The 13,455-nt window shown below is 49.5% G+C and overlaps 1 protein-coding gene across 3 annotated transcripts; it reads right to left on the bottom strand.

The window, feature by feature from the left end:
- Positions 1 to 4,050: 4,050 nt before the first annotated feature.
- Positions 4,051 to 12,782, bottom strand: Rapsn (receptor associated protein of the synapse). Of its 3 annotated transcripts, none has more exons than XM_047517512.1 (8): positions 12,275 to 12,781; positions 11,365 to 11,688; positions 7,412 to 7,570; positions 6,759 to 6,857; positions 6,551 to 6,673; positions 5,993 to 6,046; positions 4,830 to 5,029; positions 4,051 to 4,347 (listed from the first exon to the last, which is right to left on the bottom strand). In XM_047517512.1, the coding sequence occupies exons 1-8, from the start codon at positions 12,464 to 12,466 to the stop codon at positions 4,275 to 4,277; spliced, it is 1,224 nt and encodes a 407-aa protein (XP_047373468.1). In that variant the 5' UTR covers positions 12,467 to 12,781; the 3' UTR covers positions 4,051 to 4,274. The 3 variants fall into 3 exon arrangements, with proteins under 3 accessions (XP_047373468.1, XP_047373466.1, XP_047373469.1); XM_047517510.1 differs by having other exon boundaries at positions 11,365 to 11,703; positions 12,275 to 12,761; XM_047517513.1 differs by lacking the exon at positions 7,412 to 7,570 and having other exon boundaries at positions 11,365 to 11,703; positions 12,275 to 12,782.
- Between the last annotated feature and the right edge of the window lie 673 nt (positions 12,783 to 13,455).

Genomic DNA, 13,455 nt, shown 5'->3' with positions numbered 1-13,455 from the left:
GCTCTGTTTCTGGGCAACACTTTCTAAAATCTATTATTTTGAAAAAATCCTGTATTTTGAAAAACGTTATACATACAAAAAAATTGAAAAAATAAAGTGAAACCCTCTGTACCTTGCACCTAGATTTGCCAGTTGATAACATTTTCCTACATTTGCTTTTGCTGTGTGTGTGTAAATGCAAACCTTTTTTTTTTTTTTGGAACCACATCAAAAATAAGTTATGCGGGGGTTGGGGTTGTGGCTCAGTGGTCAACTGCTTGCCTGGCACGTGTGAGACCCTGGGTTGGATCCTCAGCACCACATAAAAATAAAATAAAGGTATTGTGTCCACCTACAACTAAATATATATATATATATATATATATATATATATATATATATATATATATATAAATATAAGTTACAGGGCTGGGGTTGGGGCTCAGTGGTAGTGCACTTGCCTAGCAGGTGTGAGGCACTGGGTTTGATTCTCAGCACCTCAAAAAAATAAAATAAAATAAAATTTTGCATCCATCTACAGCTAAAAATATTTAAAAAAATAAGTTACAAATTTCATGACATTTCACCTCTAAGCATTTCAGCCTTTGTCTCCTAAGAACAAAGACATTCTCATATATAACTGCAATACATTGAAAAATACATGGTCATATCCAAGAAATTTAATATTGATACGCTCATACCTAAGATATGATCCTCATTAAAATGTCTTCAATTATCTACCCTAATAACCTTATTAGATGACCCTAATAACCTTAGAAAAAACAAAAAAACAGTATCTGCCTGGTACAGTGTCACAGCCTGTAATTCCAGTGACTCGGAAAGCAGAGGCCGGATTGCAAGTTCAAGGCCAGCCTCAGCTATTTAACAACTTAGACCCCCAAGCAACTCAGTGAGATCCTGTCTCAAAAAATTTTTAAAAAGGACTGATGACATACCATAGTGGTAAAGTTATCCTGGGGTCCGTTCCCAGTGCCAAAAAAACAAAAAACAAAAACCAAAAAAACAGTATCTAGACTTTTTCTTCCTCAGAACCGTTTCTCAGACTTTCCTTGGCTTCATGACCTTGACATGTCTGAAGAACACAGTTGCTCTAGAGATATTTCTAATGCTGCATTCACCTTGCACGTCCTCATGATTCCAGTCCTGGGCTATACATCCTTGGTGGCATTATCACATTAGCAGCGTGGAGTTCAGCTACTGGTGGAGCATGACTTCATTGGGTCTCATCCCTGGAGGTGTTACCCTTTCTCACTTGATAAAGCTGGGCTCTGCCAACCTTTTCAACCAAGACTTAGCTCTTTTTTCTCTTCAAGTTAATATGTATTTTGTAGGTAAGAATTTTGGGATTATGCAAATATCTCATTTCTCATAAATACCTTAATGAATTTATTTATCAGTACGAATTCTTAAGTCAACAAAATCTGTTAGTATCATTGCTATCCACTGAATATTTGTGTGTCCCAGAATCCAAATGTTGAAGTCCTAGTTCTCAGCGTGATGGTGTTTGGAGATGGGGCCTTGGGAGGTGATCAGGGTTAGATGAGGTCATGAGGTAGGGCCCTCAGGGTGGGATTAGTGCCTTTATAGGAAGAGGAAGGGAGAAGGAGCACCTCTTTTTCTGCAGGAGCACAGAGGAAAGGTCAGGTATGAACACGGTGAGAAGGCAGTTTTGGGAATTTTCTGGCACTTTGATCTTGGACTTGAGTCTCCAGAACTGTGAGACAATACATTTTGATTGGTTAAACCACCCATTCTGTGGTCCTCCGTGATGGCAGGCTGCGCTGATGGGATGATTGTGATCACTCATCAACCACAAGCTGCAGGAGCCAAACCAAGATGGCTCCCGTCATCCTCATCATTCCTTATTTCCCATGTTTTCTGGTAAAAGATATTCCAGGCCCATCTTGTACTTTTCATGGTCCAGGTCTAGAATCAGACCTTTTCCCAAAGAGCCTTGTTTCCTTTTAGGAACACAGTATTTAGAAACCAAGATCAGGGGGCTTGGCGTACACTCCACTCCTCCAGCATGGTGGACACTCACATTTATAACTATATTGACTTCTAGCTGGTTGTGGTAGTGCATGCCTGTAATCCCAGAAACGTGGGAGGCTGAGGCAGGAGGATCCAAAGTTCAAGGCCAGCCTCAGCAGTTTAGCAAGGTCCTAAGCAATTTAGTGAGACTCTGTCTCAAAAAAGGTGGGTGGGACCTGAGGGTGTGGCTCAGTGGTAAAGCACTACTGGGTTAAATCTTCATGCCCCCCCCACACCAAAAAGCAACCAACCAGCCAAACAAACAAAAATCTTAATTGACTTCTAGCTACATATTTTGAAATCCACGAGTTCATGCTGATCCCTACAATTTAGCACCACAGGGTTCCTTCCATTATCCTTAATATATTTACTTATTCAATCAATTCCTTTCCATGCAAATAATGTTCCATTGCCACTACCTTGCACAGTTCCTTCTTCATTTCATCTTGGTTCTAATACTCCTTTCCAGGATGCCCAAATATGTGGATGCCCTTCTCATGCCATTCAAGCTCTTCGTGCCTCCAATGGACCATTGCCAAACATGGATGCCTCCTTATCCTCACTGGGCCCCAACAGCCCAAGCAATGGCCCATCTGGCCCTCCTTACTCAGTTTGGTCTCTGACACTGCAGGGTGAGACACCCAGTTGTGTGGACACCCTCCTCTCTTCACACAGATTCTGTGTCCTCACTCGGCTTGAGTTCCAATGCCTCCGCCAGGCCACCCCTCCGTACGGATGCCTGCCTCCCTTGCTCTGTCCCACCTGCTGCCTTTAGGACTGAGGAGGGGGAAGGAAATGAAGATGAAGAAGAGAAACCATGCATTCCTCTTTATTGCTCCACAGCACTTATTGCTTTTATGCTTATTAGTCTGCTCAGGCTGCCACAACAAAATATCAGAGACTGGGTGGTTTACAGAAATTAATTTTTTTACAGAGTGAGACCTCGAAAGTTCCAGAACAAGGTGCTAGAAAATTCAGTTTCTGGAGTGGGCATTCTTCCTAGTTCGCAGATAGCCACCTTCTTGTATCCTCCTCACATGACCAGTTCTCTGTTCATCATGGAGAAATAGAAAGCTCTCTGGTGTCTAATGTCTCTTCCTCTTCCTCTTTTTAAAAAATTTTTTAGTTGTCAAAGGATCTTTATTTAATTAATTAATTAATTTTTATGTGGTGCTGAGAATCAAACCCAGTGCCTCACACATGCTAGGCAAGTGCTCTACCGCTGAGCTATGACCTCAGCCCTCTCTTCCTCTTCTTAAGGGGACACCAGGACACCAGTCCATTGAACTAGTGCCCGCCCTTATGACCTCAATTGGCCTTAATTATCTCCTTCAAGGCCCCAACACTCATACTGGGGACTAGGTTGTGCCATGGTCCAAACACCTGTTTCCTCCTACCCCCTGCCCCAAGATTCATATATTGAAACCTAATCCCCAATGTGATTGTTTTAGGAATGGGGACTTTGGGAGGTAATTAGGTCAGGAGAATGGAACCCTCACAAATGACAGTGCCCTCCTCAGGGACCCTGGAGAGCTATGTTGCTTCTTGCCCTGTGTGAAGTCATCCAGAGAAGGTCCCATGGGTAAATCAGACTACTGGCCCTCACCAGAAATCAAATCTGCTGACACCTTGATCTTGGGCTTTCCAGTCCCCAGAACTGTGAGAAATAAATTTCTGTTGTGTGTAAGCCACCCGTCTGTGGCATTTTGTGATAGCAGTCCTAACTGACTAGGACTTTAACAGATGAATCTGGGGGGCCTCAATCAGCCCACAATGGTGTTCTAACAGACTTTCCACATCTATCGTGTTCACTTGGGCAGTATCCCCCACCCCCTGCACATCAGCATGCCACCAGCAGGGATCTCCTTCCTGGCTCACTATAGCAGCCTGAGCTCCTGGAAGGACAGCCTGGTGTGTCCACGTGGAGGGAAGGCTGTCTGGGAAGCTCATATGGAGCACCTCATTCCCACTCTCCCCACCCCCTCACACCTTGGGCAGGGAAAGTCAGAATCACTGGGACCAGGTACAAACCATTTATTTTTCTATAAAGAGCAAAGTACAAAGGGGCAAGGGAGGGCAGTTGGGCCCAGAGGAGCAGCAGTGGGCAGGCCCCAGGCCCTGACTATGTCTGAGGAGACCCTGGTGGCCCTGGTGCTTCAGGAGCGGACCTGGGCTTCCAGTCTGGGGTGGAGGAGCAAAGGGAGTTGGGGTGGGGGAGAGCCCAAGGTGGATGCTGCTGGAAGTCATACGAAGCCAGGCTTCATGGATGAGCGGCGGCAGTTGGGGCAGCTCCGCGTCCCATTGTTCTGCAGGCATCTGAGGAGGCAAAGGGCTCTGTCCACTCACCCGACACCTGTCATTCCACTCTGGGTCCTGGGCTCTCTCTCCCTCCCCTTCCTGCTGCAGGGCTGGAAGGTGTCCCTGGTGCCACTCAGCAGCAGGGGAAGGAAAGGCCTGGTCTCCTGGCTGGGGCACTGCTCTGCTTGCCCCTCTCCTGCTCTGTTCCAAGAGCCTTCAGGGCAGCGTCAAGTCTGGGATGGAGCAGGCACTGCCATGGCACTGAGGCAGGGCTGGCCCCCTTCTCTAATCTGATGACCTTTAGGAGGCCTCTCACTTCCCTTGGGGATAAGGATACTGACAATGGCTGCCTCATAGGGCTGCTGGGAGGATTCAGTGAGTCAAGCGGGAAGTTCTTAGAACACACTTAGACCCCAGAAAGCAGCAGGTAAGTGTCTCCTGTACTATTAGTGGGATGCAGTCAGCCGGGCCCTGGCCTGGCCACCGCACAGGAGCCTCACCTGAGGTGGAAAATGTGGGAGCAGGGCAGGGCCTGCAGGCGACTGTTCTTCTCGCCTATGGACTCGCCGCACAGGCCACAGTAGAGCTCCGTCTCCTCCACGCACTCGTGGAAGCGCACGACGTGAGCTCGCAGCTCCCGCTGCAACCCCTTGCTGCGGCAGATGCCCTCACTCAGGCAGTGCAGTTTGAGCTGGCTCAGCTGGGGCCATGGGGAGACAGGAGAGAGGAGTGGGGGACAAGACCAAAGTCAGTGCTGGTGAGGTCTGGGCCCAGCCATTTTCCTGCCCTGCTGGTGGACCTAGGAAAAACGTCCTGCTCTCCTGAATCAGTTTCCCTTGGAGCAGAAAGAAGGGGCTGGTGAGATCAGAGGTCTTGGCACCTAAATCTGCCTGAGGATTCCATATTTTGAAGAAATTTTTGACCAAATTTACTGCATTATCTCCCTAATGATTTGCTTTCCTATTTTCATTAAATATACACAGCTTGTCAGCATTTCTGTTCAGAAAATAAAAGATAAAAAAGCATTTCTGATCAGCCTGATAGCTGGATAAATCTGCGTGGGCACAATCTAGCTCAAAGTAAATATTTGTGACATTTTATTTGGACTGTGCACCTGATCCCAGAGAAATGCATATTTCCTAAAAGACCCTGAGAAATGCTGAGACTGTTTCCAATATTTTAAGGTCTGGATGTGATTATAAATTTGGAGAGGTCACGTTATGCTATGGAAGGAACATGGGTCCTGGTATTAAGACAGACCAGTTAGTGGGTGAGAGACCTTGAGTGCCTGAGTCTCACTGTCCTCACCTGTTGAAGGCAGCCACTGTACCCACTCCCAGGAAGACAGAGAACTGGAACCATTACCTATGAGGACCTGGGTGTGTCCAGCTCTTAGGGAATGGAAGTCGCCTCAGGAGTTTTAATGCATGTCAAAAAGGCTCTAAGGAATCTGCTATCCTCCAAGTGATGCAACTCCTGCCCCTCCCCAGGAAGTGCTCCCTGGTTGGGAATGAGAGGTCAGGAGGCTGAGGACAGCCATAGGCAGCTCAAGAGGACCAGCAAGGGCTCAGGGCACCAGCAGGCCCAGGGGCCTTCCCTCAGACCCATGCTCCCCAACTACTTGGCTTCTGATCGAACACCAGGAGACAGATGCAGGTCTGACCTTGTTCCCCACCTCCTCGGCCAGGTCCTGGGCTCTCTCAATGGCGTCCAGAGCCTGGAAGGTGAGCAGAGGTCAGGGCTGCAGGCAGAGTGTCTGACAGAGGCCTTGGCTCATAGCAAAGAAAGGGGTGGGGTGGGGCCCGCAGAGACCAACAGGGCTGGGTGCACTGTCCTGTGTGTGAAGGTAGTGGGAACAGACACGCACAGTTGCAAGGACTGTGTGGCGAGCCACTTCCTGCCTCATTTGTGCAGACGTGGACGAGGTGGAGTAAGCCTGTCTCCCAGGGTGCATGAGGGCATGGAGGCAGTTACAGTAGCCCAGGCCCAAACCCCAGCCCTGGCCCTTTACTAACTGTGGGCCCCTGGGTAAGTCATGGATCTTCTCAGAACTTGGAAAATAACGGGATGCCCTGGCCTCATGGAAACAGGATGAGAGTGAAGTTAGACAAAGGGCCGAGAGAGCCCTGTTGGGCAGTAGACCCACGGAATGTCAGCTGAGTGGCTCCAAGCAGGATGTGCTGGGGAGTGCTGGGGGATGTAGGAAAGGGTCTGACCTCACCTTGTCCAGTGCCTTCCTGGCCACCCAGCACTTGGCCACACCCAGTAGCACCTGTACCTGCCCCAGGCGGTTTCCAATTTCAGTCATGATGCTCATGGCGGAGTCGTACCTGGGGAAGGCTGTCTGCAGAGCCAGGTGAGAAGGGGAGTCAGGCTGGGCCAGGCCTGAGGACCAATCCACCCCGAGCCCCACAGCCCAATAACCTCACCTCCAGGTCCCCACGGCTTCTGTGGATATCGGCAAAGCAAAGCAGGCAGAGGGCCTGCAGCGGCCGGTCCCCATGCTGCAGAGCAATCTTCATGGATTCCTGTGTGGGAGAAGGCTGGCTCAGGCTTGCTCATCTGACCCCACCACTGAGGTGCCCTCCCCACAGCAACCCCTCTGAAGGATCATCAGTATCCTCAGGGCCTAATACACCTCTCATAATGCTGAGGCTTCCTACATGGAGCCACTGAGGTCACAGTGCCCAGTGAGGCAGCTGGCATCTGACAGGTAGAAAGTGCTGCTCAGAGAAGTGGCCTGACTTAAGTCACCCAGCTAGTTAGTAGCAAAGCCAAGATCTGAATCCAACGTAGTGGGAACTTCAGAGACCCTGATTCTTTTTCTGTTTATTCTTCAAAGTGCCCCGTAGAGAATGCTGGGGACAGATGGAAGCTCCCTCCTCTAAGGCTGGGCTTAAAGGGAATGAGGCCTGGGGACAGGGTGGAGGTAACAAACATCCTTCGGGGGCTCAGCTATAGAGAGCTGGGCCATGGGCAAGTCTCGAGGGCCTCCACGGGCTGATCTGGAAGCCGGAGGTCCTGTATCTCAGGGTTCAGACCCAGGTCCACACCCCACCTGCCCACTTCCCTGCTGCCCCACCTCGCAACACTCCATGGCACTGCCCAGGTGGCCCAGCAGGCGGTAGGCCACAGCCATGTGATACTGGCTCATGGCCCGGTACTTGAGGCTCCAGCCTTTGCCATAGTCATTGACAAGCTCCGCAGCCTTGCAGGGGAAGAACAGGGCTTTCTCGTAGTCCTGCAGGGAACACAGAATGAGAGGGGGTCGCAGGACCTGTTCCCAGAAGAGGGCTCCAGGGCCCAGCCTCTCTGGCTGCCAAGGGGCCTAGTGTTCATTCATTCGTTCTGGCCCCTGGGGAAGGGGATCCAGGTAGAGGGAACGGCCAGTGCCAAGGTGAGGGCTCCAGGAGTAGAGGGTTTTCACTGGGATTGCTGCTGTGTCCCAAGAGCAGTGAGCTATTCTTGGATGTGGGAGATGCACAATATTTGTTCAATGAATGAATGAAAAGTTAAAGGAACAGCTGGCTTCTCTTCTCACCCAGTCCCAAAAGTCTCTTCAGCTTCACAGCCACGCAGGGCCGGGGGCACTGGAAAGCCCCATCTAGAGTCTGCCTCCTGGTGCTCAGCAGCAGCTGTTCCCTGAGGGCTTAATGACAAATCTGTCATTGCCAGCACTACAGGCTCCAAAGAGCATCAGAGCAGACTCGATTCTCTCGCACAGTCTCCTCGAACCTCCAAAGAACTTTTCTCCCTACTCATTGTCAGCTGATGACCTGCCTCCTGGCCATCAGGACAAGCGAAGATCAAAGGCGCTCCCATGCCAGCCCTTCCCCACTGCATCTCCCACTCTGCCAGCCTGGTCCCACTCTGCCTCCATCCCGTCCCTGCTCCAAATGCCAGACCACCCCAAACCCTGTTCTCTGCATCACTGAGGTCTCCCTCTACGGAATCATCCTCAACAGCGTACAACCATGTTCTGGCACTTCTTACTTTCTTTAAAAACTAAAGCCAGGCATGGAGTAATCCCAGCGGCTCAGAAGACCGCTGCCTCAGAAGGCTCAGGAGGACTGCAAGTTCGAGGCCAGCCTCAGCAACCTAACAAGGCCCTATGCAACTTAGTGAGACTGTCTCAAAATGAAAAATAAAAAGGGCTGGGGATGCAGCTCAGTGGTTAAGTACCCCTAGGTTCAATTCCCAGTACAAAAAACAAACAAACCAACCAAAAAAAAAAAAAAAAAAAAAAAAACCCTAAAAATAGAAAATGGAAATAAATGATTCAAATGGTATATAATACTTATTTTATTTTTTTCTTTTCTGGTGATACTACAGACTGAATCCAGGGGTGTTCTACTACTGAGCTACACCCCAACACTTTTTAATACATATATATTAGTTGTTGCTTAATATATATTAGTTATATATGTATATATACATATATACATTTTATATATATATATATATATATATGCCAGACCACCCCAAACCCTATATATATATATATATATATATATATATATATATTAGTTGTTGATGGACCTTTATTTTATTCATTTATTTATAGGCAGTGCTGAGTGCTGAGAATCAAACCCAGTGCCTCACACATGCTAGGCAACTGCTCGACTACTGAGCTACAAGCCCAGCCCTCCCTGGTCCTTTTTATTTATTTTGAGACAGGATCTTACTAAGTTGTCCAGGCTGACCTTCAACTTGTGATCCTCCTGCCTCAGTCTCCCAAGTAGCTGGTGTTACATGCATATACCACCTTGCCTGGACATATTAATATAATCATCTTCCTTTCTTTTCTTTCTCTCTCTCTATTTTTTTTTTTTTAGGTGCCAAAACTCAGGATCGAACCATTATAACTATATTTCAAAATACCTTAAAACAAAGGTACCTGGATAGTTTATCCACAGTGGGACAATATTATAAAGACAAAGAACAGTCAGTCACCTGTAATCCCAGGCTGAGGCAGGAGGATATCACTTGTTCAAGGCCAACTTCAGCAACTTAGCATAACCCCATCTCAAATTTTTTAAAAATAAAGTAAATAAAAAGGGCTGAGGATATAGCTCAGTGATAGAGTGCTTCTGGTTCAGTCCCCAGTATCAAATACAAAAACGAGAGAGAGAGAGAGAGAGAGAGAGAGAGAGAGAGAGAAAGAGAGAAAGAGAAAAAGAGAGAGAGAGACTCTCCAAGGAAGTTGGTCTGGTTTCCTCAACAAGCCATGGAAAATAAAGAGGAAGGATAGAAATTCCAGCAGCTCTGGAGGCTGACGCAGGAGGATCACAAGTTCAAAGCCAGCCTCAACAACGGCAATGCACTAAGCAACTCAGTGAGACCCTGTCTCTAAATAAAACACAAAATAGGGCTGTTGGGGCTGGGAACAGCTCAGTTGGTAGAGTGCTTGCCTCTCAGGCACAAGGCCCTGGGTTCAATCTCCAGCACCACAAAAAACAAACAAAATGCCAAAATAGTGCTGGGGATGTGGCTCAGTGGTCAAGTACCCCTCAGTTTAATCCCTGTTACCCGCACCCGCCTGCCCCGCCACCCTCCTCCCCTGCAAAAAAAAAAAAAAAAAGAGGAAGGAAAGGAATTTTCTATTGAAAGAGATATGAAAGACACAATAAGGCACACTAATGTGTGACTTTTGTTCGTGTTCCAATTCAAACAAGCTGAGGAGGGCTAGGACATATTTTTAGGATAAGTAGAGGAATTTAAATATAAACTGGGCATTAGATGCTATTCAGAGATTACTGTTAATTCTGGTGTGTGATAATAGTATCGTGATTATGTTATAAAGTGTCCTTATGAAACAAAATGGCTTCTAAAATTTTAAAGATGCAAACTAAACTACTTTGGAGTAAAAATATGATCACTACAATTTTCTATCACAACACTTTGGTTGAATGTGTAAATCAATCATGGCAAAAATATGAACAGTTTTCCCACCTAAGTGGTGGGCATATGAGTCTTCATTATATTATTCTATTTTCACATACGGTTAATTTTCTTCATAATAAAAAAGGTTCTTAAAAAATCTCTATCCCTCCCCAGTCCTGCCTCATTTCACTGAATGGCATCTAGTTCCCGAAAACAGAATTCTAGGTGGTTGTCCTGGATGCCCCTCATTTCCTCCTTCCCGCCTCTGATCCATCAGCATCTATACAGTCAGTTACCCCCAATTTATTAAGTTTGTGCCAGGCATCCAAATCCCATATGGCCCAAGCAACCGGGGTGCCAGGGAGGGTTATGTTGCAAGTTGCAGTCCCTGACCCAGCAGCTTCCCTCACCTGTGGTTCCCTTGGCCATGTGGTCCCTATCCTTCCTGGAACAGGACAAGTGTGCCTCTCCAGTGCCCACCGCTCAGGGCAGAGCTTTGCCTGGAGAACTTTCCTCCAAATTTCTGCATAGCCTATACTCTCATCTCCTTCACATCACCAGACATGACTCCCTGAGGCCTTCTGACCACTCGATTTGAAATTGTGTGCCCACCCCCTTCCTGCACTGCCACCTCCTTGCCCTTTTTCTCTTAAGCACTTTCTAACATGCTACACAGTTGACTTCCTGATCATGTTGACTGTCCTTCTCACCCTGCCAGAAGGCAAGTTTCACGAGGAACTTTGCTGTTATTTCCACTGCCACTGAGAAACAGTCCAATAATGCCTGGGATATAGTAGATGCTCAATAAATACCTGATGGATAAATCCTTACATCCCTGCTGTGAGTTGTCTCCTTCATTGATAGACATATATTCTGGGGCTCAGAGAGTAGTGACTAGCCCAAGATCACCCAGCAAATTAGTGGCAGTACAGGCCCATGACCTGTCCTCACACAGGGCCTCCCACTCCCCCAGGAAGTCAGACATGATGATGTGAATCCTGGCTCTGCCTTTCTTGGCTCAGTCTTTATCGACTTCCTTTCACCCCACCCCTACTTAAAAGGAGGGCTGAACAAGACAGTACAACCAGGTGTGTGGCTCATGAGAGGCTCTCAGGGAGTCCTCGTTGCCCTCCCACAGGGGCCCAGACCCACCTTGACCTGGGCGTAGAAGCTGCCCAGGCTGCAGCAGACGCGGCACTCGAGCATGGTATCATCGTTGTTGTGGGCATAGCGCAGGGCCTTCTCGAAGCTCTCCAGGGCTTTCTGGAAGAGGCTGAGGCCCAGGAAGGCATTGCCCATGCTCAGGCTGACCTGGCCTCCAAGCTGGGCGCCTGCCCTGGTGCCAGGCAGGCCGAGGCAGGTCTTGCAGTAGGAGATGGTCTTGTGAAACTCACATAGCTTCTCATTGCTGCGCGCCAGGTTCAGGTAGCTCTCCAGGAGGAAGTCGGCATCCTCCAGTTCCCGCGCAGTGTCGATCTGGACCACGGCAAACTGCCCACCAGGGCAGCAGGCACATGACGTACCCTCAGACCTGAAGACTCCACACCCAGCCCTGGCCTTACAGCCAAATCAGCAGACAACCAGTTTCCCCCCGCCCCGCTCCAGCCCCTATGTTCTCTGGGTCCCAGCAACAGACTAGAAGCTTCAGTTCTTCAGTTCACTCGTAGCTTTCAGCTTGGCACCCTCCAGCCTAGATCGGAAGTCTCTACTGTCCACCAGCCCTACCCTCAAACCTACAGTCCACAGCCCCAGACGCAGACATAGTACCTGCAACTGGAAGGCTGAAATTCAGCAGTCGAGGTCTGGGCTTGAGATCCCAAAGCCCTGAACCCGGAGGCTTGAGAACCTCAGTCTCAGAAAACTGAAGTTCAAGGCCACAGGCCTACATCTGAAGCTCAAGCTGTGGCACCTAAGACTCAGGGCCTCAGATGTGGATCTCAAGCCTCAGCCTCTAGCCACTTGCCTGTGGGACACAGAGGAGCCTAAGGAAGCTATGAGGGGCCCTAGTAGCGATCCAGCACTGGCCCCAACCAGCCCATGCCACCCTGGAGAGTATGCCCACCTTCAGCATCTCTTTGTAGCGGCCCATCTCTGAGTGGGCTGTGACCAGGCAGCCCAGCACACGGAAACGCCCCACGAGGTCGGAGCTCTTCTCCAGGACCCTCATCCACACCTGCAATGCCTTCTCCGTCTGGTTGGACTGATACAGCTGCAGCCCCTTCTCAATCTGCTGCTTTGTCTGGTCCTGCCCCATCTTCTCAAAGCCCTGTGGCTCACAGGGAGACCCTGGGGGCTCTCTGCCTCTAGGCCCTCATGGCACAGGACCCACAGTACCGGCCGGGAAGGAAAGCAGAGTTGGGCAGGAGCTGAGCAGGGCCTGGATGGAGAGCGGGCGCCACCCTGGTAACAAAGCTGGTTCGGCCCCTGTCCGCAGCTGTCCCTGCCAGTTGGGGCCACGTGGCCTCTGAGGAATGTCAGCAGCAAGGTCACGCGGGCCTCTGCCGCACCCACCCCAAGCTGGAAGGCAGCTTTCCCAGTGATAGTCACCCTGCCACCTGGGCACCCCCTTGGGCGTCTTCAGCACCCCCAACATTGACCCTGACCTCTCTGGCAGGGCAGGCCCTCCCTGAAGACTTGCCAAGGAGTCACTGACAGGTTAGGCAGGCCTCGCATCAGTGGGGAGGACACAGGCACAAGGCTGGACACAGGCATCAGGAAGGCTGGGGCAAGTGCCCCGCCTGCTTCCCCCATCACACCATCACCCCCCACCCCTCTCCTGGTGTGGTTCCTGATTGACTGGGCTCTGTGGTCACTGGCCACTGCACATGTCCACACCAATCCCAACATCTTGCCCAAGACGGGGCTGAAAAAATGACCTCTAGCTGGTGTCGGAGGTCTGCATTCTAGCCTGACCTTCTAACTCACAGTGGGTCCCTAGCCGGGTCATTCACCTCTCAGGGCCTCAGTGAGGTCCACAAGAGCTGGGCAGGGGGTGAACAGCAACTTGGGAAGCTGAGGCAGGAGGATCCCAAGTTTGAGGCCAGCCTTGGCAATTTACCCAGACCCTGTTTCAAAATAAAAAAAATTTAAAAAGCACTGGGGATGTAGCTCAGTGGGAGAGTGCCTAGGTTCAATCCCCCCAGGAGCTCCATAAAAATTAAATAAACAGGACACTAAACCCAAATTCACAGGCGGTGACAAGGCAGTGATGCAGTGGGTCCTGGAGCCAGGCTGGCAGCCCTG

Source organism: Sciurus carolinensis, chromosome 11 (assembly GCF_902686445.1).
Source record: "Sciurus carolinensis chromosome 11, mSciCar1.2, whole genome shotgun sequence".
Lineage (NCBI taxonomy): Eukaryota > Metazoa > Chordata > Mammalia > Rodentia > Sciuridae > Sciurus > Sciurus carolinensis.
The sequence above is the reverse complement of the archived record's forward strand: the minus strand, read 5'-3'. Positions and strand labels throughout refer to the sequence as shown.

What these genes read in the sequence shown, in the direction of transcription:
- Rapsn (XM_047517510.1), bottom strand. Translation starts at nt 12,466, where the DNA reads ATGGGGCAGGACCAGACAAAGCAGCAGATTGAGAAGGGGCTGCAGCTG. An exon ending in GTGCCATGGAGTGTTGCGAG is followed by an intron (nt 6,858 to 7,411) that starts GTGGGGCAGCAG and finishes TCTCCCACACAG; the next exon opens with GAATCCATGAAGATTGCTCT. An exon ending in GAAGCCGTGGGGACCTGGAG is followed by an intron (nt 6,674 to 6,758) that starts GTGAGGTTATTG and finishes CTGGCTCTGCAG; the next exon opens with ACAGCCTTCCCCAGGTACGA.